The sequence below is a fragment of the Copadichromis virginalis genome, linkage group LG11, assembly GCF_057382275.1.
Source record: "Copadichromis virginalis isolate Kocher_CV1m ecotype Utaka linkage group LG11, C_Virginalis_male_GT1.1, whole genome shotgun sequence".
In the NCBI taxonomy this organism is placed as follows: domain Eukaryota; kingdom Metazoa; phylum Chordata; class Actinopteri; order Cichliformes; family Cichlidae; genus Copadichromis; species Copadichromis virginalis.
This window is the reverse complement of record NC_140628.1, coordinates 10,582,469-10,608,467: the sequence shown is the minus strand read 5'-3', so window position 1 is coordinate 10,608,467 and position 25,999 is coordinate 10,582,469. Positions and strand designations below refer to the sequence as shown.

At 41.4% G+C, this 25,999-nt stretch overlaps 4 protein-coding genes across 4 annotated transcripts; 3 read left to right on the top strand and 1 right to left on the bottom strand.

Moving 5' to 3' along the window:
• Window positions 1-88: 88 nt before the first annotated feature.
• LOC146698106 (trophoblast glycoprotein-like) lies at window positions 89-2,095 on the top strand. Its single transcript, XM_085473105.1, has 2 exons — window positions 89-358; window positions 605-2,095. Exons 1-2 carry the CDS (start codon window positions 99-101, stop codon window positions 1,566-1,568), a joined length of 1,224 nt encoding a protein of 407 aa, XP_085329231.1. The 5' UTR covers window positions 89-98; the 3' UTR covers window positions 1,569-2,095.
• Window positions 2,096-4,099: 2,004 nt separating this feature from the next.
• Window positions 4,100-7,651, top strand: kdf1a (keratinocyte differentiation factor 1a). The gene is made up of 4 exons (XM_085473103.1): window positions 4,100-4,418; window positions 4,718-5,748; window positions 6,157-6,231; window positions 6,933-7,651. The coding sequence occupies exons 2-4, from the start codon at window positions 4,737-4,739 to the stop codon at window positions 7,016-7,018; spliced, it is 1,173 nt and encodes a 390-aa protein (XP_085329229.1). The 5' UTR covers window positions 4,100-4,418; window positions 4,718-4,736; the 3' UTR covers window positions 7,019-7,651.
• A 2,762-nt stretch (window positions 7,652-10,413) lies between these two features.
• Window positions 10,414-11,546, bottom strand: nr0b2a (nuclear receptor subfamily 0, group B, member 2a). The gene is made up of 2 exons (XM_085472634.1): window positions 10,926-11,546; window positions 10,414-10,810 (listed from the first exon to the last, which is right to left on the bottom strand). The coding sequence occupies exons 1-2, from the start codon at window positions 11,458-11,460 to the stop codon at window positions 10,569-10,571; spliced, it is 777 nt and encodes a 258-aa protein (XP_085328760.1). The 5' UTR covers window positions 11,461-11,546; the 3' UTR covers window positions 10,414-10,568.
• Window positions 11,547-20,468: 8,922 nt separating this feature from the next.
• Window positions 20,469-25,469, top strand: gpatch3 (G patch domain containing 3). The gene is made up of 7 exons (XM_085473102.1): window positions 20,469-20,928; window positions 22,420-22,880; window positions 23,039-23,213; window positions 24,423-24,482; window positions 24,564-24,685; window positions 24,775-24,902; window positions 25,244-25,469. Exons 1-7 carry the CDS (start codon window positions 20,514-20,516, stop codon window positions 25,434-25,436), a joined length of 1,554 nt encoding a protein of 517 aa, XP_085329228.1. The 5' UTR covers window positions 20,469-20,513; the 3' UTR covers window positions 25,437-25,469.
• The last annotated feature ends 530 nt before the right edge of the window (window positions 25,470-25,999 follow it).

The following is a 25,999-nucleotide window of genomic DNA, read 5'->3' as shown; positions in this document are numbered from 1 at the left end:
GCAGTGTCCGATCACTTTTAGAGAACAAAGGATAACAGCTAAAGTTTGATTTATGAATACACGTCTGTAGTTTAAACTCTTTCAGCTGTTATTTAGAGATGTGTTTTTCTGCTGTTTTTGTGTTTTTGGGGATTCTTTTCTGCGCTCTGTGCCGCTGCTTGGAGTGTCCTTTTGGCTGTGAGTGTTTCGCTGTGATCCGCACGGTAAAATGTGTTTCTAAAGATCTGCTCACAGCACCAGAAAATATTCCAGGATATGCCAGGACCGTCATTATCACAGGGAATAATATACACCAAATTGGACCCAGTTCGTTTACGGAGCTGGAGAACGTCACTAACATCATTTTAACCAATAACAGGTGAGAATGTCAGTGTTTTTTATTTGTTTCTTTTTCAGTTTCAACCATGTATGTATTAAGCCGTATTTGAATAGTTTATTTCTTTATGTTTACACAATGAATAAATAAATAAAGATCTGTTTCTGTGAGTTTTTCTTTTTTTAACCTTGATAGTACAGTGAGGTTTCCCAGCATTTCTTGTTTCCAAGCAGGAGGATATAATCAGATGTCTAAAACCTGATGTTAAAGTGTTAGTCGTCTCCTCAGGTTAACAGAGATGGCGTCCCACACCTTCTCCTCCCTGGTCAACCTGCGCTTCCTGGACCTCAGTGGAAACCAGCTGGCACTCATCCATCCAGAGGCTCTCAACATACCTGGTAGTCCCCTTCAGGAGCTCAACCTGAGCCAGTCACTCTACAACTTTACTGCCCTTACAGACCTGACCACAGCTCTGCGCTGGGGGGGCCTCGCGGGGCTCCTCCGCCTCGACCTCTCGGGGAACAAGCTTGCGCTGCTTCCCCCGGGCATGTTCTCTCACCTTCCCAATCTGCAGCAGCTTTTCCTCTCCAACAACTCTTTGGTGGCAGTCTACAGTGGGACCTTCTCTGGCATGAATTACCTGGAGATGCTTGACCTGACGCACAACACCTTCAGCACATTCGGAACCGATGCTCTGGTGGAGTTGGACAAGCTTGGGGACATCAGAATCCTGCTTGGTAACAACCCCTACACCTGCTCCTGCGAGATCAATGAGTTTGTCGCGTGGCTGAATAAATCGAGAGCTAAGGTTGATGTGGATGCTGTGAGATGTGCCTCACCTGGCGCATTAACTGACGCCCGCCTAAGAGGGCTCAGCATCCAGGATATCGGGTGTGTTGTTCCAGTCCTGGCAGAGGTCGCTGATCTCACCCTGCAGACCTCTTATGTCTTCCTGGGACTGGTTCTGGGGCTTGTTGGCATGGTTTTTCTCTTTGTGCTCTACCTGAATCGCAAAGGTATGAAGAAGTGGATCAATGAAATGAGAGACGCTTGTCGGGATGTCATGGAGGGCTATCACTACCGATACGAGATTGACTCGGACCCTCGGCTGGGGCACATTTCTGCAGACAGCAGAAGGGCGCAAAGGCAGTTAGGAATATCTCTGCCCCAGCAGCTGCCCAGTGACACCTCTGTTGCCCCCACAAAAACACAAGTCAAACAGCTGACAACCTCCCCACCTCTAAACTTATGATAAACTAACTGATGATTTGACATATTATGGTGTAGCTGTAAATAGTTTTAGGAGGAAATTTGCAATTTTGTCTCGAGCATTCTGTACATATCGGAGTTACATCCTAGAAACCTAAAAAAAAAGTGCCTTTGTGTTGTAGATACTCTAGATTCTTGTATTTGTAAGTTAGTAAGTGTATGTTTTTCTTCTAGATTTTTATAAGGACCTTACACATAGGCTACTTTGGAAATGGATGTTAGCTTTTTCAGTGTGCTTTCTTTACTTTTATATTAGCTGAAATATCTTTCCAGTAAGCAGAAGATAAAGAAAAACATAAATAACATAAATTATAGATGACCAGTGAATGGTAGGGTAGGTCTATTCTACTGTGTTCTTCAGTAAAAAAAAGCAAAACCTTTAAATTTACTCAGCCCTATATCTGTATAGCAGCGGTAATAATGCGATTTGTATTTGAATGAATATGTCTTGGTATGATATAAAAACCTGTGTTTACATTAATTAGAAATAAAAAGAAATGATGTAATTAATTTCTTGTGCTGTTTTATTGTAAGTGTAGTGAGGAAGGCACTGCTACACAAGCTCATGTATATCTCCACGTGAGATTGCCATACTATTTCAATTCAAAGAGTGGGTGATTAAGTGTTTCTATACAAGGAAAAAGTAGGGCAGAATGAATGATATCACCGGGAAACACACCTGCTGGCTCTGCAGCTGTGCACCTCTGTGTCCCTGCCGGAGCTCTCTACCCATTGTATGTGCACGTTAAAGAGGATTTATATAGAGAAATTAGAAAAGTGCACTGCTGCAATTTAAAACACAAAAATTCTCTGCTATCCTGCATCACATGGCTGTTTATCAGGGGTGTCAAGCACACAGCCTAAAGGGCAGAACTGGCCACCAAGGGTCCACCGGACAGCTTTGGAAAATGTGAAAGCTGCAAAGACGCTCTCATTTGATTTATCCTTAAGAATGATCTGAATCATCTGCACTTTTACGGCCTTCTAGCCAACAAACACGTTGCCTACAATCTGCCCTACAACACCAAATAAAGAAAGTGATAGAAACACCGTCAAAAGATAGAAAATGATTCCCCCCCCCCCATAACATTTCTACTTCATTAAATATCAGACAGGTATCTGTTTTCATTGTAGAAACCACTCACGTGAAGTTTTGCTGGGACTTTCTTTTATTTATTTCTGCAAAATGCCCCCTGAATCTCTGCCTTAAGGCATTGTAAACCTACACAGGCGTTTATGCTTTTATGTTTAGTCTTAAGCACATTCAGTTTGAGTAAAGCAGCATATATTAAATAAATAAACTTGCCTTTTATTTTTATTGTTTTAATTTTGTTCCCATATTCCTTTCTCCATTATACTTTTTATGGAGGCTAATGAAATATTCTTCATCAAGCTTCACTCGCTTTTTCTACTCACTATGTGTTTATACACCACTCTGCATTTAATCATTAGTTATTATGAATCTTTGGCTCTCCTCCACAGTGTGTCTGTTATCCTGTCTTCCTTCCCTCATCCCCAGCTGGCCACCCTCCCTGAGCCTCATTCTGCCAGACGTTTCTTCCTGTTAAAAGGGAGTTTTTTATTTCCACTTTCACCAAGTGCTTCCTCATACAGGAGTTTTCTGTCTATTATTCTAGGGTATTTACTTTAGAGTATAACGCACGTTATAAAATTTTACTGAATAATGATTTCTTGTTGTAATGAATGAACTTTAAACTGAGCTACATGTGTAATGTTCAAGCTGTTCAATGCAGACTACAGATACCATGGCAGTGCCAGGATTGTGAGTGATTGCTGAAAATGTTGAAATGTACTCACTCACTTTTTATTATTATTTGTAAATATGTGTACAAATGGTTGGTTTTTTGTACTGTTTTTATCAATAAATCTCAGCAACAAAGGACATACACCCATGTGTGTTGATTTCTCCCTAAGATGGCAAACTGAAACACTCCAAGTTTCCTTGTGGCTCAGGAAACTAACCACTCCAAGTTGGTGACTTTTGGAGATTTATTTCCCTGGATGATTGAGAATGCATCAAGACGAACACAAAAGGAAGTTCACAGCTTTTAGCAGCTCCCCCACCCCCTCATTCACACACCCCCACTCCCCTCCAGAATTCTCAGGTAACAACCTAATTTACATATGAATGACCAGCCAATTTAGCTTCCACTTGGCTGAAGCTAAAGCCTAGCTAAACACCTACCAGCCATTTGGCTAGAAGGCGGGTTTTAAAGGTAGAAAAGCCAAATGGCTGCTCTCGGGGGACTCTAAGTGTTAAATTCCTGTTCTTTAAGAACTCTTTAATAATTCACGAAATGCGTATTTAAACATTTTTAAACTGAAAGAAATCCGACACATTTTTATGGAATTTTTAAAAAACAAACAAACATACACGTTATTATGCAATAGTTTCCCCTCATATCACCCCCCGCCCCCTCTTTCCTCCCCACATCTCTCGTTCCGTCCCCTGCACGTTCAAATCCGCCTCGTGTGACGTCACGACTCACCTGTGGGTGGGTGTAGGATCTGGGATTAGCTGTAGCCGCAGGTAATAGCCAAACATTGGGAGACTCTCGGCAACGCAAGACTGTAAACTTCTTTTCACTGAAAGACAAACGACCTCGATGAGCTGAGCTGTGTTTTTCCCCTCGGACTGCGGGACTCTGTTTTGGGTTTGCAAACTTTGCTTAAGTACACAAACCTAAAAATCTGTAGGCGGTTTTGTTTTCTCCGTTTGGAGCGTTAGCGGAGTTTTTTTTTTTCTCTCTAAGACTTCCGCACTTTGCTCGTTGAACAAGTTGTCTGGGATAAAAGTGTTTCCTCTTATGCGGTAAGTGGACGATTTGCAAGTAAAATGGAAAAACAGTTGGATGTTGAATGAGGTTTGGTCTCACCTTTTCTCCTCCGCGCGCACTATTAGGCAAGAAAAAAAAAACCAAGGGTGCGACGAAAGTTATTGTTAAGATAGAAATCAGAGCACTCAGCTTTATTTACACTCTCCGAGCTTCATGTTAGGTTACTTTACTGAAAGCTACGTTTTTCCTGCTTCAGCTTTAAATGCAGCTTAGTTCAATGTGTTTTGGGGGTTTTATGGAGGTTGTACTAATCTGTCCTCTCCTCCTCCTCCAGGTCCCAGGCTTTTTGAGCCATGCCTGGCCACAGCACAGGGGCTCCCCGCCACAAGTACCCCAACTCTTGCTCTAGGGCGGACAACCATCGACCCAACCGGACTATATCCAGGGACAGCACGACCAGCCAAGACTCCTACAAGGATCCTCATGGGGAGCAACTACGAGACCACTCCCGCTATTCAGAGGGCAGGTATGGTCGAGGAAGAAGCCACCCTCGAAACGGCACAGGAAGGGGTTCAGAGACAATAGGATTTATTCCGGGGTCGGCAGACAGCGTGCCGAGCAGCAGGCAGTCCTGTGGCTCCTGTGCCTCTATGGGCTGGAGTAGCTGTAAGGCTCTTATCTGTTGTGTTCTCACCTGTGGATTTTATGGCACCCGGGAGCCCTGCCTCCCCGTTAACGAGAGCTCCACAGACCATACCCCCAAAACGGTCGGTGACCCTCGACCTCCTAACGGCATAGCTATGAAAACCCCTGGCATGTCTTTGGAGCCCAATAATAAGCAGCCCAAGACCCCCAGATTGCCCCTGAATGACAGTTTCCGTTACCCAGATGTGCACATAGCAGGTCAGAAGGTAAAGTACCCAGTTGCTGACCCCAAACGGGGTCGCGCATCAGGTAAAGGGGATAACCAGCGGCCGGTCAGCAACACCAGCCTTATATCCTACGAGGACTACGACTTGGATGAGCAGAGCGACAAAGACATTGACTCTCTGATCACCAAGAAGCTGCTGGAGCTTTACGCCCTGCATCAGATTGACCAGCTGGCCAAGTGCACCTCTGATTCCTCCTTCTCCCGCAAGACCAACGAGATCAGCGAGCTCATCTACAGCATCGCTCAGGACTACAACCTGGAGGAGCAAGAGGCCGAGTGCAAGCTGGTGCACGGGGTCATCCGCATCAGCACGCGGAAGGGCAAAAGGAACAAGGGCTACCTGTCGACCGGGCAGCATCATAACAGCAGGAGGGACGGGACCCTCCCCGACAGTGGCAACGAGACCATGACAAACACCTTCATGAGCAGTGATTGTAAGAATCTTTTCTTTTCTTTTTTTCTTGCTAGAGCTGTGTAAATATTTATAATGCACAAGACAACCTTGCTCACCAGCACCTTGCAGCAACATACCAAATATACCAATCATCTGACCCATCTTTTCTTAATGACTCATAGAGTCTGTTGGAACACCGGCTGAAGCTCTTTTGTTTGCCTCGTAGCTGCGAGCTCTAAAACTCCAGGTATTTTACATGCAGTAGCCTCATAACAATCGCTTAATCTGAGGCAAGTCGATGCAGGTGCGGTGTCTGCTAAACTCAAGCACGATAACAGAGATGACCGGATGAATTATAACGTTTGCTGGATCTCTGTTTGTTTTCTCTTGCCTGCGTTCATTTTGTCTTGTCTTTGTTTTTGCTTTGTTTTTTTGCCTTTCGCTACAGTTCCAGAGGTGAAAGTGTCGGAGCAGACGCCATCAGACGAGCTGGCGAGAAAGATGAGAAATTACAGCGGGCGAAGTGAGTGCATGCGCGGGGGTGGTGTGTGTGGGGATTTCCCATGAGTCTGTCTTCTTTTGGTTTCGTGTGGAATTAAGATACTCGGGAGTAAATAAAGTAATTCTGCTTGACTTTGGCAGTCCATCCTGGGCATTTGGGTGTAATAACCAGCCTGCTCTGTGTGTGTGTGCTGTAGCTGTGCAGCTGTAGGCGTTTTCTCACCTCCTCCACCTTTCAGTCACATCCCACTCTCCTAGCAGTGAAAGCACCGCATTCCTGCCCTTTTTCCATTCCCTGCATATTCTTTCACCTAACACCTACCTATCTGCCTGCCCTCCAGCTCCATGGTAATGCTACACCACCTGCTAGATGAGCAGATCAAGTCACATTAAATATATGTCACATAATGTTCCCAGATCTGCTAAGTAATTTCACCAACTTGGGTTACAGATGGATTACGTAAACTAGGCTCCTCTTTTCTCTCTCTCTCTCTTGTTGTTCGGTGAAGAGGTTGGTAAAAGGACGGGTGTCCTGTTACATGTCTGTGAATGAGGGTACGCCACACCGTGTTTTCACAACTTTAACTCTGTGTTCGGGGAACGTGTCCGGGTCCTGGGTTTGTCCAGGTTTTTTCGCTTAAGGATAAATGAAACTAGAGCTATGCTTTTTAACCTCACTGCATTAAACAATCCTTCCTTTTTTCCCTTTTTGTCTTTTTGCAGCATATTCCTCCAGCACTACTACGGCCTACTCGGCGTACCACCACGACGCTGAAACCTACTCCTCAGGCGCTCCTCTGATTCTCTAAAAGTCAAACAAAAACAATGAGATGTAGCCAGTTACATGGGCTATTTCATCCTCCTGCTGTTACCAAGTTGAGCACCTTTTACCCCGGGTGGTTGTACTTCTGCCTTTAAGTGGTCCAGCTACTACCTGCTGTTTACAAGCATCTTTATGTTTCAAGCAAAAGACCCACTGAGGAGACTCTCCCCCCCTATTTCCCCTCCACACACACACACACACACACACACACACACACACACACACGTTAGGAGATATAGGTTTTTATGTATTTTTTCTGTGCAGTGTTTAAAGATGAAAAAAGCGACTCCACTCAACAGGATGCCATAGGAAAGAGGCAGACGTTTGAACAGAGCCGTCCTCGTTCTTGTTTTTATCTTCATTTTTTTTGCTAGCTGTTGTGCATGTGCCGTATGTGTGTATGAGCTTGTCGACCTCCTGCCATTTCCCCACGACCCTAAGACGTGAGTTTTTTACCTGAAATTTGTATTAGCCATATTTTGTAAATACCCTTCTGTCGATGTTACTTTGTGGTTTTTTTAAAACCATATGTGGTGTTTGTCCACATTTTTATTTTATTTTATGTTGTTAGCTACTAAGTCATATTTTTAACAAAATAATAAAAAAAAAACAACTTCCATTCCTCTTTATGCTTGTGTTTATTCAAAAGTCTAAATCTGGAAGTCTTTCTCTCTCTGTGTATAAAGCAGCTCCATTTGTTTGGCAGCAAATGATTTTGCTCATGTATATCAACAAGTCTTTACCATCACGAGCTTCTCTGGCACTCTCTCTTCAGCCTATTTTTTTCCTCTTTATCTCTGGGATTATTGTTGTCAGGCTCATCTCCCCGAGGTCACTGTGTTACAGCAGGCAGGCTTTTTCCGCCCTCAGCAAAAGAAGGAACTCGTTTGGCTGGTTCTTACAGAAAGGAAATAAAATCCACGGCTTTGTCTTTGTCATTTATGGCAAAGGCGAAGGAACAGTGCAGAAAGTCAGCCTAATTTTCTTGAAGCGGTTCAAATTTGGGTTAAACAGATGAAGCTGCATCTGTCAATAATCATTATCTTTTGTTTATTTTAGGAGCCTGTACAGTTGTTTCCAGCTGTGACTTACTGCTTTAAAACGAGGGGCGGGGGGTTAAACCGGTAGCCAAAATTGCACCGAGAAAACGCACAAACAAAGTTACTGAAACTATTTTGTTTTTATTCAAAACCCAGTAAAATCTTGCATGAAGACAATTACACTTCCTAACTATCTGTTCTTCAGCGCCACACACACAGCTTTTTTGTTTTAGGCAAGTTGTTTCTGTGTGTGTTGCATTTGGCCTGTGTAACCCCATTTCCTCTGGCTCACTCCCCCACCAGCACATTCCTGTTTTACCTGTATGTAGGTGTCATGTAAAGGCTCACAGTTTCACAACTAACATACCACAGGACAAGACCAATCGTGAGCTTGCTCCATAAGTGATGCAGCCTGCAGATCTCCAAGAACCAGTCAAGAGTTTCCCGTCGCAGCTGATTTAGCCTTTTAAGTTTTTCCTCGGCTGCTTTCAGGTGCTGAACCTTTAAAATCACTCCGAGTGAGGCTTTTGCACTCATAAGGGTTTGCAAACGCAATAAAGTTCAGGCTCAATTTTTATGATTCTCTCTGTTGGGAAAATGTGTGACTTCCACAGTTTTCCATGAGAGGGGGACAGAGAACCATTAGAGAAAAAAGAAAGCATTACGTAGACTGCGTATAAAACTGTGCTGCCACATTTAAACATAGTGTCTCCATCCTCAGGTCAAGATACATAACTAATAATAACATGGATATATTTATGACCCCTGATAAATCCTTTCTAAGCTGTCATTCCCCCACCTATTCTATAATGAATAAATAAATAACTGTGTTATATCCCCTAAAAGCTCTTTTTTTGATTTCCTCCCACCAATAGAATCATTTTCATGCTCTCCAGAGATTCATGCAGCAATCTAAACTCAGTGATTTTGGTCCACACTGACATAATAAGATCACATAGTTGCTGCACATTTGTCAGCTGCACATTCACGATGGAAATCTCCCATTCCACCATATCTCAAAGACGCTCAATATGATTGAGATCTGGTGACTATGGAGGGGATTTGACTGCGGTGAACTCATTTTCATGTTAAAGAAAGCCGTTTGAAATGATGTGAGCTTTGTCACATGGTGTGTTAACCTGCTGGAAGCAGCCGACAGAAGACGGGCATACTGTGGTCAAAAAGGGATGGCTGCGCTCAGCAACAACGGGTAAGCTGTGGTTTTTTAAACGATGCTCACTGGTATGGGTCCAAAGTGTGCCAAGAGAGTATTCTCCAGACCATCAAACCACCAGCAGCCTCAGCTCAAAGCTGAATGTCGTTTCTGACATTACCACCTGATTATTGGAGCAAAAATTAAAACCCATCAGACCAGACAACATTTTCTAGTTTTCTATTGTCCAGCTTTGGTGTAGCTTTATTTTCCTGTTCTTAGCAGACAGAAGTGGCACTCAGTGTGGTCTTTCTGCATCTTCTTCTTCTGCTGCTTTTAGTGCTGTCAGGAAAGCTCTTCTGCACAGCTTGGCTGTAATAACTGATTATTTGACTTGCTGTTGCCTTCCTGTCAGATCGAAGGTCATTCTCCTCTGACCTTTGTTATCAACAGGACATTTTCACACAGAGAACTGAGATATTCTTTGTAAATGCTTTTTTTCTTCTATTTTTTTTGGCTTCGTTAAGATCTTAATTTGTTAAAGCAGTGTAAAATTCTTTATTCCTATTATTTTAATATGTTCAGATACTATTTGTTTTTCTGTAATACAGTTATCTAAACCTATTTTCAAGAAAGTCTACTAGCTGTTAATTTATTTAAAATCAATAAGCACTCATGTTAAATGTAACATGTAAAACATTTCCTGACATTTTAATGCAGAGGTTATTTAGGTAAAAATGACCTTCTGCTTTGCCACCTGAGCTACAGCCACCCCATCACCCCAAAATCATCCTTTTACTCCCATTTTCAAGGTATTTGCTTTTTAAGAGCTCTGGCAACAACAAGAATTTAATGTGTCATGTTGTCCTGCACATATCACTGATGGGCCTGCCAATGGAGTGCAGGGGTCAAATGTTCAAACCAGACTGTTAGTACCAGATGTTCCAGCTGGTACATATATTACAAACTTCCCTTTTCAGGTGACCGACACACAATTTCACTCTTCATTTGTGTAAAAAAATAGATTTATTTGAAAAGTTTTGTAAATGCAAACAATAATTATTTACAACAGAGAGCTCCCGTCATGAGATCACGCAAATACATGGGCAGTAGGTACTCTGTCCTAATGTAGAAAGTCAAATCCAGTTCAGTTGGACGAAATCTTGTCAGACTGGGCTTCAGTGGCATCATTTTCAGTGTAAGCAGTTCATAACCCCATCTTCAACAATTCACAGTTTTTGTTTTCTTTGAGTTTTGTTTAATAGTAAATGTGTTTTAGAGCAACCCACCATCAGGCAATCCTTCATTTCACAAAGACGGAAAAGCTCTAAAATCCACTGCTCCTATCTGCAGAAGAGCATGTCCACCAGCAGCTCCAGCAGGTTCGCCTGTCCTATCACAGGCCGGAAGAAGAGTTCAGTGATGAGGCTGGGGGTGATGCTCTGCAACACGGAGGCTGTGAGGAGGATTTGAGCAAAGCGGTCCCCGTCCCCTGGGTGGAGGAGCTGAACCACCTTGCTTAAGGCCTGCTGAGCTTCCTGTTGCAAGCCTTCCACAAACAGGGCTGCCTTCAAATCTGGTACGTCTGTCGGTGGAAAAACAAAACTGTAAAGTTACATGAATGCTTAATATTGCACACCATTATTAAACCACTGAAAACTGACCAGAGAAAGCTGAAGCTGAACACTTCGAATACATACCTGGATTAAATATCGTGGTCCCTTTGAGGTATGCGTACTCCTTGGGGCTCAAATCCAAACTCCAAAACTTTTTGAGGCAAGACACGAGTTTGCTGACACCGGCCATAGTGGGCTGCTCCCTTTCCACCTCAGGGTTCTCAGGTCTGTTCAGGAGGATCTTTTTCAGCATGCTATCAGTGGGGATGTCCATCACCTCAAAGTCCACGTGCTCTTGGGCCAGACCCAGAATGAAGAGTGGCGCCCAGGAGCTTTTCAGAAGGGCGAACTGGTCGTTTGGAGGCAGCTGGTTAAAGGCGGGCAAGTTTTTCATGAAATTTAGGGTTTTTACCAGAACCGCCGAAGCTTCTTTGCAAATCTCCGACGGCCTTTTCAAGCACACTGTCCGTCGCGCCTCACATTTGCATCTGTGACGCACTGAATTGTAGCTGAAGTTGCCTTGGCTTGGTCTGCTGCAATCCATTTGGCTCAGGATGTTGTACAGGATAGGATTTGAAGTCCTATCACTGCTGGTTGAACAACAACACGCGCTGTCCATTTTAACCGGGTCACAGATTGTGTGGGCAGTTAAATGAATCCTCTCGCAGGATGGCCTCTTCACGCGCTTGTGAGCACAGCTGCTGCTGCTGCTTGGAGTCTCCCTCTATTTATAAGGCCAGCCCAACCTGCTTTAGTGGACTTTGACTTGTCAATACGTTCCATATGAAAAACAACTGTGTGTTCTGCCAGGTGACTGGAACAACCCTGGGAAACTGATAAGCTTTTCTCAATGAAAAGGAGCTGCTGATGTAAAGTCTGGCTATCAAGAGGGCTGGGTCTTATCTTGTAACCGGTGTCATTAACCCAGGCAGTACCAAGCTACCAAGGACTGCAAAAGTAATCAGCCCCACAGTGAGCCCCTGCTTGCTGCTAGCTCACACCTGTAATACTGGAAACAGGCCAAAGTAGACTTGGGTCACTGACCTGCGAGATAACTTCAAATAAAAGAGTAAAATCCCAGAAGACAATTTTATTTTAATACTCTAATTTAGTGGAAACTGGTTGTAAACAGCCACCTTGGTGTTATTGTCTTTACCTGACAATGTAAAACACCCTGAGGCGACTGTTGCTGCGATCTGGCACTATATAAATAAAACCGAATTATTTGGCAAGGAATCTTGACTTTTAAACAAGCTGAGTTATTACTATTTATATTGTGATTTTAACCAGAGGAAGCTTTATATAAGAGAAGTGTAATTCAGCCTCCTCCAGCTCACAAGGGTTGAAAAGTTGGACATGTATTTGATAGAGCAGACATTTATTTTCACTGCCACATTGCAATGTAAAGACTACAAGCATCCAGTGAAAACGCAAATTCTGCACAAACCTGTGAAGAAGAGCTAGAAAACCTTCTTGTGTGCCACAGGACAACCTTGAATATGGTTCTATTTATGGTACAGAAATAGCGTTTCAGCACTATCACACACTGGTAAATGGACTTTTACTCGCATAGATCAGTTGAAATCAAATTCAAACTGCTTTCTACAGTCTCACACATCCACACAGCACTATTATCTGTGCCTAAAACACCCACTCACACTCTAATGGATACATCAGGGAGGACTCAGGATTCAGTATATCACCCAGGAGTACTTTGACACCCAGACTGGTGGATCTGCAGCTGCCCAGTGGTTTTTATTGTATTTCATGTTTTGTATTTGTAACGGATGTTCCAATGAAAAGACCGACGCCACTAAAAGTCCAGATCTCTGGCAGTCTCGAGAATCCCTCCCTCCTGTAAAGATTAATCTGTAGTTTGGGAACAGGCAGAGATAACTGGTTAGTAGATCACAGGTCAAGCTTTGTGAAACACGGGGACTTACTATTAAAGCAGGGTCAGGTGATTATGATGATTCTGAGGCGACTGGAGTGGGTGCGTAGCCGTTTATCTATTAGCTGGAGAATCCACAGCATCTGTGCAAAATGACCGCTGAGATATTTCAGCCTGCACCCAAGAAGTAGACTGCACCGTACCTGCAGCCCTCCAGCTCTGCCCCATCCACTCAATAAGAAAACAAGAAACGAATGTGTGAGAAACCGCTCTACTGACACAACTGCTACACACGTTTTTTTTCTCCCACCACCCCCAAAACAATTATTTTTCACAATTAAACACAAAACCACCTGCATAAAACTGTTATTTATTGTTTGTTATTGGTTTTACCTTTGTGAGTTTTATTTTTGGGGGATTTGGTTTATAATTTGAGGCTTAAGTGTTTTGTTTTTTTCAGATGTATGTAGGGATTTACTTAAAATTGACCTTGGAAGTTATTCATTTCATTTCAAGTGTTCTTTATCATTGTGTGTTGAGATAAAATTGGAAATTGTGTGTCTTATATCTTCACAAATACACACACACAACTATTTAAAAAATATTCTCAAGTCAATATAAAAGAAATCCAGATCAGTCTCCTGTGTACTGTGAAGGGAATTTCCAGCCCTGGCTGTGGTGTGCAGACTTTACGCTGATTGCCCTGATACGTGCTGTACTACTGTACTGCAAAAAAAATCTAGTAAACATTTGTACTGGCCATGGCAAATTATTGTCCCCATGAGGTTGATCTTACTTCAGTCTGTGACATTCGTATATCTCTTCATATATCAAACTAACTTTTATGAATTTTCTTTTCAAGTTTCTGAAACTTGAAATGAGCACAACAAACTCCTGTACGTGGAGTTCATGGTGTCCGTAACATGTTGTACACTTTTCCACTTGTCATTTAAATGCATTTATCCTATTTTGTTATCTACCCCGTACCTGGTACCGAGTTTTGGGGCCGATAAGAAAATGATTTTATTATCGTAAGAAATAAACAAACAACCCAATGTGGAAGACCTCTGGTTTGAACATCCAGTGCCATGAACTATAGACAGTAAAACATTTATGATAGTCAGTGATCCCGGGTGCCACCATATATGATGTACCATCCTCGTTATTTATTGTTATTTAGTGACACATTTGCCAAAAAGCCTGACAAACCCAGAAGCTTGAAACTGGAAGTTTAAGAGGAGGATCTGAACTGCAGGGTACCTGTGTCAAGGTCAGTCCATAAAGTGAATGACCGCAATAAAGAGATTACACACCAGACACAACTGGCAGCGCCAGTCACCGAATATTTGTTTTATGTTATCAATGCCTTTACTCATTCCTTGAAAGAATACATGAAAAATGTTTAACAGCCCTGTTTTTTTCCCAGGGTGATCTCATTATGATGGACAGTATCATATCAATCATATGGGACACGATGTCCGTACTCACAGAAGCCTAATCGAAATTGACCACAGCTTCAAAACACGAGAAGATGCACGGGGTTATCTTCAAGAGCGCGCTCCCTTCAGGGAAGTGACCTATAATGCACTCAGCAGCCCTCAGGCTTCATCAAGCATGCTGACAGTTGTAAATGGTTTTGATAAGGCCCGTGTTTATAGAGGTTTGGAGCAGGCACAGACGGGCACGGAGGACAGACGTTTATCTCTGCCAGGACAGTAAAACGAAACGTCCTTCATACTATAAGTAGAACAACCACTGTATTCGGAGTAAAGGGAAGCAAGATGGTGATGATGTCATAGACAGGAGCTGAAGACTGTTTTCCTAATATCTTCAATATTCATGCACCTTAAAATAATTTATTAGGACACTTTACTGTAATTGCATTACTGGATTTGTGGAAATATGAGTCGCTCAGACTCATCTTCACAGTTTTCCCAAAACACTGACTGACTGAACTTCCACTGCTTCCAGTTTTTTCAGGCCACTGAACGTTCCGTGCTACCACGTGGGTGCATGATGGACGTCATGTGTTGAACATGACTTTTGGCCTTGACCTACTGCTAATACAGAGGTTCATTTGCCTGGTTCCATTTTAATAAGGTCATCAACCCAAAGATGATTCACACAGGGTGGCCTCATGGGAACACGTACTCAGGAGACGAAAAAGACCCCCAGAATCACTCAATTAAAATTCAGATTGAAATTGCATTTATATACTGTCATGAATCAAGCAGCCAGGAACACACAGGCACAAATGTAATCTTAAAAAAAAAAGAAAAAAAAAAGGGTTTTATTATACCCCAAAAAGGACAAGATGATTACAAAAATTCAAAATAACAAAAATAAAGTTTTTAAGAACCAAGTGGGCCCATAAAAGACTTTAACTTAACGCTACTCAAAAGTCACTTAACAAAAACATACCTCAACAACCTGATCTGCCCAAATGAGAAACAGCTCCAGTTATATAGCAAATGAATAAACCATTATATACACCAAAGGTGAAAACTAAAGAGATAACAGCTAACCATCATTCAAGAAGAACCCCATTCCCCCTGCATGATCACAATAGATGGTCCAGTCCACTTTATTGGCTTCTGCATTTAAACCAGCTCCACCCCCAGCCTCCTCTTTCAGCCAAACCAGGAAGGACTGGAGCGGAGGTCAGGTAACTCAGAAAGAGCAGAAATATAATCAATATAACATACCTATATAAAATAACAAACAATGCAAAGCAAAGTCTATGCCACCATTTGGGCTATAGCTTAGTGCTGTCATGCATTACAGGTAAACTCAAAATATCAAATTAGTTAACTTATGATCACAGAAGCTTTAGAGCATAACATAAACATAAGACAAAAGACCAAATGAATATTACCTAAGTATCTCAGTTGTGTGGTTGCATGCATCCATCACATATACACACTGAACTTTAAATTGCAGTGAAATAAAATTTTTTAAAGATGTTTTTGATGTTTTTTGTTTTTGAAGCCCTTCAGTCTCAGATGCCATCTGATGTTTATGGGTCTGCAGTTGGCACCAGTAACGGCCTTAATTTGGGTGGAGGATCATCCAGCGTCTTGATGGACAGTCAACTGGATCCTCTGGCTGAGTGCTTGTGAAATTTTTTTTGGGTCTTCCACTTGACGTTTTTGGTCCATAACGTTCAGGATCATTTAAGAAATGACTGTCTTATTGCATCCCACCTCAGCAGCCATGGCACACTGCGAGAGACCCCGCTTGTGCAGTTCAACAACCCGACCATGCTCAAAAAGAGAACGTTTTTTTTGCCTTTGCCGTCAGAACGTTATGACAGTGTGACTACCTGACAGAAAATGTCAATGAATCCACATTTCTGCACAGATTTGGCCTTTTAAAGGCACGTGGTCCTAAACTTTCATCAGCTGTAAAACCGCTTGTTTCAGTTTAAGCGTTGTTTTCAATAAACATGTTTTGTCTCACTCCCATTTCTTCTTGTTGCATGAAGAAAGACCAACGCAAAGTGGTGCACACGTGAGAAGTGGAATGAAAATCATACATGATCCCAAACATTTTTTACAAATAAAAAACTGAAAAGTGGGGTTGCCCATAGACATTGCCTGATGAGTGCTAATGACTAAATAGAGTGCACCTGTGTGTAATCTAATGTCAGTACAAATACAGCTGCTCTGTGACGGCCTCAGAGGTTGTCTAAGAGAATATTGGCAGCAGCAACAAGTCCAAAGAACACACCAGACGGGTCAGGGATAAAGTTATTGAGAAACTTAAAGCAGGCTTAGGCTACAAAAAGATTTACCAAGCCTTGAACATCCCACCGAGCACTGTTCAAGCGATCATTCAGAAATGGAAGGAGTATGGCACAACTGTAAACCTACCACGACAAGGCCATCCACCTAAACTCACAGGCCGAACAAGGAGAGCGCTGATCAGAAATGCAGCCAAGAGGCCCATGGTGGCTCTGGACGAGCTGCAGAGATCTACAGCTCAGGTGGGGGAATCTGTCCATAGGACAACTATTAGTCGTGCACTGCACAAAGTTGGCCTTTATGGAAGAGTGGCAAGAAGAAAGCCATCGTTAACAGAAAACCATAAGAAGTCCCGTTTGCAGTTTGCCACAAGCCATGTGGGGGACACAGCAAACATGTGGAAGAAGCTGCTCTGGTCAGATGAGACCAAAATGGAACTTTTTGGCCAAAATGCAAAACACTATGTGTGGCGGAAAACTAACACTGCACATCACTCTGAACACACCATCCCCACTGTCAGATATGGTGGCGGCAGCATCATGCTCTGTGGGTGCTCCTCTTCAGCAGGGACAGGGAAGCTGGTCAGAGTTGATGGGAAGATGGATGGAGCCAAATACAGGGTAGTCTTGTAAGAAAACCTCTGAGTCTGCAAAAGACTTGAGACTGGGGCGGAGGTTCACCTTCCAGCAGGACAACGACCCTAAACATAAAGCCAGGGCAACAATGGAACGGTTTAAAACAAAACATATCCATGTGTTAGAATGGCCCAGTCAAAGTCCAGATCTAAATCCAATCCAGAATCTGTGGCAAGATCTGAAAACTGCTGTTCACAAACGCTGTCCATCTAATCTGACTGAGCTGGAGCTGTTTTGCAAAGAAGAATGGGCAAAGATTTCAGTCTGTAGATGTGCAAAGCTGGTAGAGACTGGCAGCTGTAATTGCAGCAAAAGGTGGTTCTACAAAGACTCAGGGGGCTGAATAATTACACACACCCCACTTTGCAGTTATTTATTTGTAAAAAATGTTTGGAATCATGTATGAATGTCGTTCCACTTCTCATGTGTGCACCACTTTGTGTTGGTCTTTCACGTGGAATTCCAATAAAATTGATTCATGTTTGTGGCTGTGATGTGACAAAATGTGGAAAAGTTCAAGGGGGCCGAATACTTTTGCAAGCCACTGTATGTGCCAAAGCTTTTATTGCACTGGCAGTGTGTTTGGGATCATTGTCACGCTGAAAAATGAAGCTACTGCCAATCAGATGCTTTTCACGTGTTATTGAATGGTCGTTCAAAATCTGACTGTTCATAATTTCACCAATTGTGAAAAGATCCCCAACACCACTGAAATTTTAAGGACACACTGCACACCATGCTGAGATACGCCAAGTTTTGAATGACCTTGTTGGTGTGAAAATACTATTTTATGTATTTCAAATTGTGTTATCTTTGGCATTTTGCACAAGTTTGACTAAACAAGTGGGAACTAATCATGTTTTCTTTGCCACTTAAAATTGGTTCTTTGCTTAGCTGTCTGCTATGTGTACACACAACACAGGTTCATCTCTTGAGTTAGGTGGCTGTTTTATGATCTAATCACATATTAACCACATCTACTGTTGTTTAATTTTAATTTTATTTTTACATCACACACGTTCACACATGCACATTCTCAAGAATTTGTTTGAACTTCCACTAATCAGGAGGGTGATGACTAATGCACGGTGTGTGTGTGTGTAATATGATGTGTGACATAATGTCAGAGTCCAGACACCCGAGTCTAGTTTTACTGCCCATTACTATAAAAATACAACAATAAAAGCTGAGGTGAAGGACAAAGCAAGGGTTAACTTTGGGTTAATGAACTCTGACTAGATATATTTCTCAGCTGCCTCTTTCTCTTTTATCCTTTTACTAGTCATGCTAAGTTAAACAGTTTTGAACAACTCTTGGTGTATTTCTAATGAAATGAAGGTTTTACTGTGACCATTATTAAAGAGGCGGAATTGGCAACTTATAGTCAGTGTGAAAAGAAATATACCTGTGCAACCAAGTGAGACATGATTAAACATGTTGTCTATCAAAGCACATCGATGCCACTTTGATGTGACCTCTTATAATATATACTGTATGAAAACATTAAGACAGTGCTTAAGCATTCTATTAATCCAATGGTCTATTTACTGAGCTATCGGTATTGGCATGTATAATGGCAGATAAAAGAACATTTTAAAACTAAAGGAAAAATTGGAGAAAGACCAATCAACTATGTAAAGAGTGTTAATTTTAGCAGCATTGGAAGGAATCTGAATGCAACTTCTGTGTTCATAACTTACCTGTTTGGGATGCCACAAACACAGCAACCAGCTGACCTGTGTAGAATCGAGCGGACGGTAAACAACTTAATATAAAATATCATATAACAAGTTTGGAATGTCAGACTTTTAAAAAACAATAAAGACAAATGAACTTTGTCCTTATGTCAAATGTCAGTATCAGTATGGGTTGGGCTCTAATTTTTTAACTTGATGTTTATGATTCTGGATTTTCCTGACCAATCTTGCATCACTTTGTTTTCCACAAATTACACAGCACATTTATATACAGACTTTAAACACCAAAAATCCAACCATTAAGACCCAATATGTGATTTTAAGCAATCTGATTATATATTTTGAGCAGCACTGGTTACTGGTTGTGTGGATGTCAGGGGGGATTTCACAGTGAAAATATAAAAAGGATCAAGACTGGTGATTGTTTGGATATGGTCTGGATTTTTGTGATGATTGTATTTTGGGTCACTGCATTAGTTTTATTATTATATTGCTGCTTTTCTTTCTTTAAGGTTTATTTGTATTTCTGTTAGTTCCTGTTTTGGACTTTGAATTCAAGCTGATTATGAAAAATGCTTTTTATTTTTTTCTTTCTGTCTGTAGTCAGGTGTTGGGGTCCTGAAAACTGTGACTGGCAGACACACACACAAGCTGGTACATGTGAATGTCCACTGTATCTACATTGTACACTAAATAAATAAATGTTTAAATACTGACATTCAATGTTGAGCTAACCGTTTCTGTACTCCTTCCTTTACTCCACTGCATTTGTCTGACAGCCACTTATTAAATTTTGAGATTACAGTGAAAAACTGTGGATCTCTGGATTCTGTGATTTTTAATTTGATATTTTCTGCTAAACTGAATGAGGACGTGTTCCTTTATGGGTTGAGAGCCTTCTCCTTCTGATATATAAAGAGTTAAAAACGGTCTTGGCTGTAACAAGCTATGTTCAAAGGTAAACAGGGCTGTTTTCTGAGTCCATAAAAAAGGCTGACTTTTAAGAGCTACCTTAAAAGTCAGCCTTTGACAGGCTTTGACAGGTCAGGGACGCTATAAACGCAACACTCATATATATTATGATGTGTTGATGTATATTAAACTGTACGCACATTATAAAAAAGCAAGCTTAAATGAGCTCAACATTAAACATTTACATCCGTAAAACATGCATAAACAATATAATGGAGCAGTCTCATAAAACCAAAAACAGCATATGCAATAGTAGAAAGAGAAAAAGTACTTTCAGAAAAGACGTTAGGACGAGAGATGTGCTCTCCAGATATCCTAGATTTAATTATGATGGAGAATTCAGCAAAAGGGAATAAAAAGGAGGGATTTCCCGGACTGTTTTTATTTAATCGGATTTGATTAATTAAAATTTTTTTGCTCATAACACATAAAAATTGTGCAGGAAAAAATATTAGTGCTCACTTTGAGATTAAAATCGAATTAAATATTTCGACCTTTTAGAAAAAAGGTCGAAATATTATTTTCAGATAATTCTTTCAAATAACTCCCTGAAAAGGTTTCTGCAGGTTTTGCCAAGATGTCTTCTTGCGTTTAAGTTTAATACTTAATGATTTTTTTTTTTTGACATGGTTAATAATTGTTATGAACGTTTATGAGTCGATGAGCTTTACTTCTGTAACGTCTGCGGAAGCGGATATGACGTCATTTACAAACGTTCCTGAAGATAAACAATCATGGCGGACGCTAAAGCTGACCCTCCGGTGTATTTTGCAATAACCAACATTCCTGTCGCGTTTCGCTCAGCAGACCTGAGGAATTATTTCAGTCAGTTCATAGAAAGCGGAGGTTTTCATTGTTTTCACTACCGACACAGGCCGGAGGTTCTCAGGGAGTCCGGGGCGCCTGAGAGCTCGGTGTCTGGAGATGACTCGGAGCCCCGTTCCTCATCTTCGGAGTCCGCTGAGCTAACAAAGATCCCAGCAGAGTCAAAGCCGGCGGTGAGGTCGTGCTGCTGCATCGTCTCAGTTCGCGCTAAGGACGCTGAGAGGTTCGTGAGGATGTATGCGGGGAACCACTGGATCGACGCGAAGGGAAACTGGCTGGCAAGACGATGTGTTATCAAGAGAGTCAAAGTTTCCTACGACAAAGGTGAATTATGTCATATGCGACGTATTAATGTGGCACATGACACATTAGTCATTGACAGGTCAAGGTGAGGAGTATTAGTTATCATCCAGTGATAAAAGCTGTAGTTCCTGTGCCTCTGTTGTGAGCCTTAGAAGAAAATCACAGCCAGAATTATAAAAATAAGAAATTATTTATTTATCTTATATTTGGGGAAATGCTTTTAAATCAACAAAGCAAAACTGAATTTTAAAAGATGTGGAGGATTATTAAAACGGCTGAGCAGCTGAAAGAAGAAGACAGACATTACAATTGGCTGGGTCTTATATACTTTAACCCTTTTCTTCTACCTGAACACTTGCTGTGCTTCCTACAGCTTGTCTCCTTCACCAATTCATAGAAGCACTTTTTAAATTGCTTTCTGTCTAACACTGACACTCTGATGGATGAGAGAAACTTGGTTAGTTGCTGAAGCTGCTCAAAATACAACTCAATATTATAACACTTCTCCAGTCTGTATGCCAGGGATCAAACCTCCAAGCTTCTGATTAGTAGATGACCTGCTCTACCTCTCGAGTTACAGTCACCCCACAGTGTTGGAGAGAGATTCCAAAAGATCCGCCGTGGGCAGCATTTATTGGAGAGAAGACAGGAAAGCTGGGACAAAGAGCATGGGCAAGACACACAGTAAATGGCTGTAGGGAAGATTTGAATTTAGGCCTCTCTTAGGCAATAGCGTTACGGCACACGGGTCTCCTATACTGGTGTCTGAAAGAACTTGATTTTATTTGGAAGAGACCTCCAGCTGAAAAAGGCTCAGGCTGGAGCATATAGACAACAAGCAGGACTAAAAGAAAAGTTAAGATCATGCGGTAGTGGCATATTAAACATATGGGGGGTGAAAAGATGGGAATGGAGACTATATGCTCAGTGCATCATGGGAAGCCTCAGCCCAGCACCTTGAGCCTGTAGCAAAAAAAATTATGACTATGATGTTAACTATAAGCTTTATCAATAAGGAACGTTTAAATCCTAACCTTCAACGTAGAAGAGGTGTCTGTCTCCTGAATCCAAACTGGGAGCTGGATCCACTGGGGAGGACCTGACAGCTAAAGGCTCTGACTCCCATTCTACTTTAGGAAACTCCATAAATCATAAGCCTGCTGAGAGTGCTACTGGGATGATATTAAACTGTAAGGTCTTTAAGATAAGATGGAGGCTTTGTATGTGAGGAAAAGGATTTAAAATTCAGTTCTGGTTTTAACAAGAAGCCAGTGATGAGAAGCCAGTATGGGGAAAAATATGATCTCTCTTTCTAGTGTCTGTCTGCACTCTCGTTGCGGCATTTTGTTTTGTTTTGTTTTTCACTGAAGGCTTTATGGGAAGTTTTTAGGAGAACCTGACAGTAAGGAATTACAATGACCCAGCCTAGAAGTAAGAGGTGCACGAACCTTTCACATCGTGTGGTTTTTGTCACTCTTTGTACATGTATTATTATTTTTTCCTTTCTTTCAGATGACGGATCTTTCCCCTATAAAACAAAGTATGAACAGCGGCACCGTGTTTCCTTAACAGAGCGATTCACAGAGGCCGACCTCAGAAGCCTCTCCGAACTGAATCCACCTGCTCTGATGCAGAACGGGAATGTGGGCACATCCGTAAAAGTGTTTCTCCAGCTCATCCAAGCCTGTCGCCTGCCTCCACGCCTCATTCGGAAACTGGGGCTCACTTTCCCCAAGACCAGTTCCAACCGTCGCTATGGGAACGTGCCCTTCCAGTACCATGACACTTGCACACTTCCAGCCACAGAAGAGACTGTATTAACAGCTGCTGGACATGAAATATCAGGACCAGGTACTTTGCCTGGTTCATCCTTAGGATCGAGGCAGCTGGGTGATAACACAGAAACCACTGAGGCTGATGAAGCACAGAAGGAAGACGCAGAGGAAGAGGATGCGCAGTCGAATGCTGATGATGTAGGTTCAGTTCAGTCCTATCAACCAGCTGTCTGTCAGCGTGTTGGATAAATGTGTTGGTTTTAGTTTGTGTCGGCTGTCCATTAGGTGCAGCCTAACTAAAACCATCATCATCCCTTTATTGTAGTTTGCTAATTTCTTCATGTGATTGATTGTAGGATGATGACTGCTGTGAGGAGTGGGAACGCCACGAGGCTTTGCATGATGATGTAACAAGCCAGGAGCGAACCAAAGAGAGACTGTTTGAAGAAGAGATTGAGCTGAAGTGGGAAAAAGGAGGCTCAGGTCTGGTGTTCTACACTGATGCTCAGTACTGGCAAGAGGAAGAAGGAGGTAGGCACCAAAAACACTAATGCACTTTGAAGAAAAAAGCTTGCATACTATACTGTGTTAATAAACGAGCAATGGGGTGTGCAGGTTATTAAGCAAACTTTAGGTAAATAGGTGTGGAAAGGCAAACTGAACGTGTCTGTATGTGTTAATTAGTATAAGAAATCAATTCAGTGGAGATGCTGACAAACAAATTCCGCTCTACAATAACATACATTAAAAGATAATTGCAAATATACTCACACTGGCCGCTTTGTTAGATACACCTCTTCAGTAGCTTGCTAATTCAAAAATTCGATCAGCCAATCACATGCCAGCAACTGAATGAGTTTAGACATGCGAACGTGGTGAGGACGACCTGCTGAAGCTTAAACCAAGCATCAGAATAGGGAAGAAAGCTGGTTTAAATAACTTGAAACATAGTTGTTGCTGTCAGACAGTTTGGTCTGAGTATTTCAGAAACTGCTGATCTTCCGGCGTTTTTCGCACACAAGCATCTGTCGGGTTTTACAGAAAACGGTCCAAAAACAAGCAAATATAAAGTGAGCAGCAAATTGTGGGTGAAAATGCCTCGTTTGGTGTCAGAGGAGAACAGCCAGACTTCTTTATGAGTGAAAGCAACAGTAGCTCAAATAATCACTCGTTAAAAAAAGGGGGGGCAGAACAGCATATCTGAATATGTTAAACCTTGAAGCACATGGGCTACAGCAGCAGATGTCTGCTAAGAACTGGAAACTGATGTTCACAAAAGTTCAACAACTCCAGACAAAAGAAGACTGGAAAAGAATGTTGGAAACACTGGAACATCAGAATTAGGAGTAACCAACATGGAAGCATGGATTCATCCTGCCTTGTGTCAACTGCTGGGGTGTGGAATATTTTCTTAGCACACTTTGGGGTTCTTAGTACCAACTGACCATCATTTAAATGTCACAATCTACTTTTGTGTTGCTACTCGCCATGAACATCCATCTTTATGACAACAGTGTACCCATTTCCAACAGGATAACAAGCCACGTGAAAACACTGAGATCATCATAAACTGGTTTCTTGAACATGACAATGAGTTCACTGTTCTCAAATGGCACAGTCACCAGATCTCAATTCAATAGAGGGATGTGATGTAACCAGAGATTTACATCATGAACAAATAGCTAACAAAACAACAGCGACTGTGTGATTACATTCATGTGTGTTTCTCTCGTTTTTCAGACTTTGATGAAGAAACAGCCGATGACTGGGATGTTGACATGAGTGTTTACTATGATAAAGGTAAAAAATTTTTACCCTAATTAACTAAACTGTGTTCTATTAATGCAGAGTCAGATTTCCTATAACCAAGTCCTTTTACAGATGGAGGTGACATGGATGCTCGAGATTACGTCACAATGCGGTATGAAAAGAGGCTGAGGGAGGGTCATGAAGATGGATCGGGGCACAATCAGTCTATTGGCCGCTTTGAGAGGTTCACTAAGGTGAGGAGGTTGCCATCACATATAACTTAATCTAATCTTTCCTCTTGTTACACATCAGATAACTGCACATATATTTTTTCTCTGATTAGGGCTTTGGGCGTCGTGTGATGGAGAAACACGGCTGGAGGGAAGGTGAAGGCCTAGGAAACAGCCAGATTGGAATTTCTGAAGCACTTGAAAATGAGGGGCAACATCCCAACTGTAAAAGAGGCTTTGGGTGAGCATGAGCACAATCAGCGGAAGATTTTGATCGACTTTGCTCTCAAGCTGACGGCAGGTCGCTTGTTCCAGGCTCAGGTGTCAATCAATACTGCTATTCTTCACTCTCATTGGTAGTTGTTTCGATCCTATGGAGGAAGTTAAAAGAAGTTAATTTTACATCCAACCCACTTCCCAAACGCCAGCAGTTATTCCGCCCTTAGTCACTTGAAATTGCAGGATGTCACTCAATTTGCTTCCAGTGTGGACGCAGCTTAACAGCTAATATAATTTTAAGCTTTGGTATGTGAGGTAGGTGATGCTGATGCTGTGTTGTTTTTTTCCTTTTCTTTTTTGCAGGTATCATGGAGAGAAATTGGTCTTACATCCTATAAAAAAGGCCAGAACAGATTATCATATAACTACAGTGTATGATAAACCCAAAGACATAGACAGAGGCGATACCTTGCTGAGACGGCAGCCGAACACAAGTATGAAGTACAGAGGGTGGCAACCAGGTGGCAGCATTGGCCCACAAAGATCACAAAGATGACTTTAATAAAATTTAATTAAAACCATTTTAACATCATGGAACTCTTTTTTTTTTTTTTTTTTTAAACACACACATGCTTATATATATCTCTCTCTCTCTCTCTCTCTGTCTCTCTCCCTCTATATATATATATATATATATATATATATATATATATATATATATATATATATATATATATATATATATATATATATATATATATATATATATATATATATATATATATATACACACATTTATTTATATATATATATATATATATATATATATATATACACACACATATATATATATATATATATATATATATATATATATATATATATATATATATATATATATATATATATATATATATATATATGTTGAAATCCTTTTTTCATGTGATTAGTGTCTCTAATTTTTAATCTCACACAAAATCTAGTTTTCCTATATTAACTATACACATGTGTATGAATTGTACCAAGCTATTAATGACGGAATAATGTGGTGTTTGAGCAAGGATGAGATGATTTAGAAAAAAATGTAGTCTGAAATTAGTCCTGCACGTTGCGCCATGT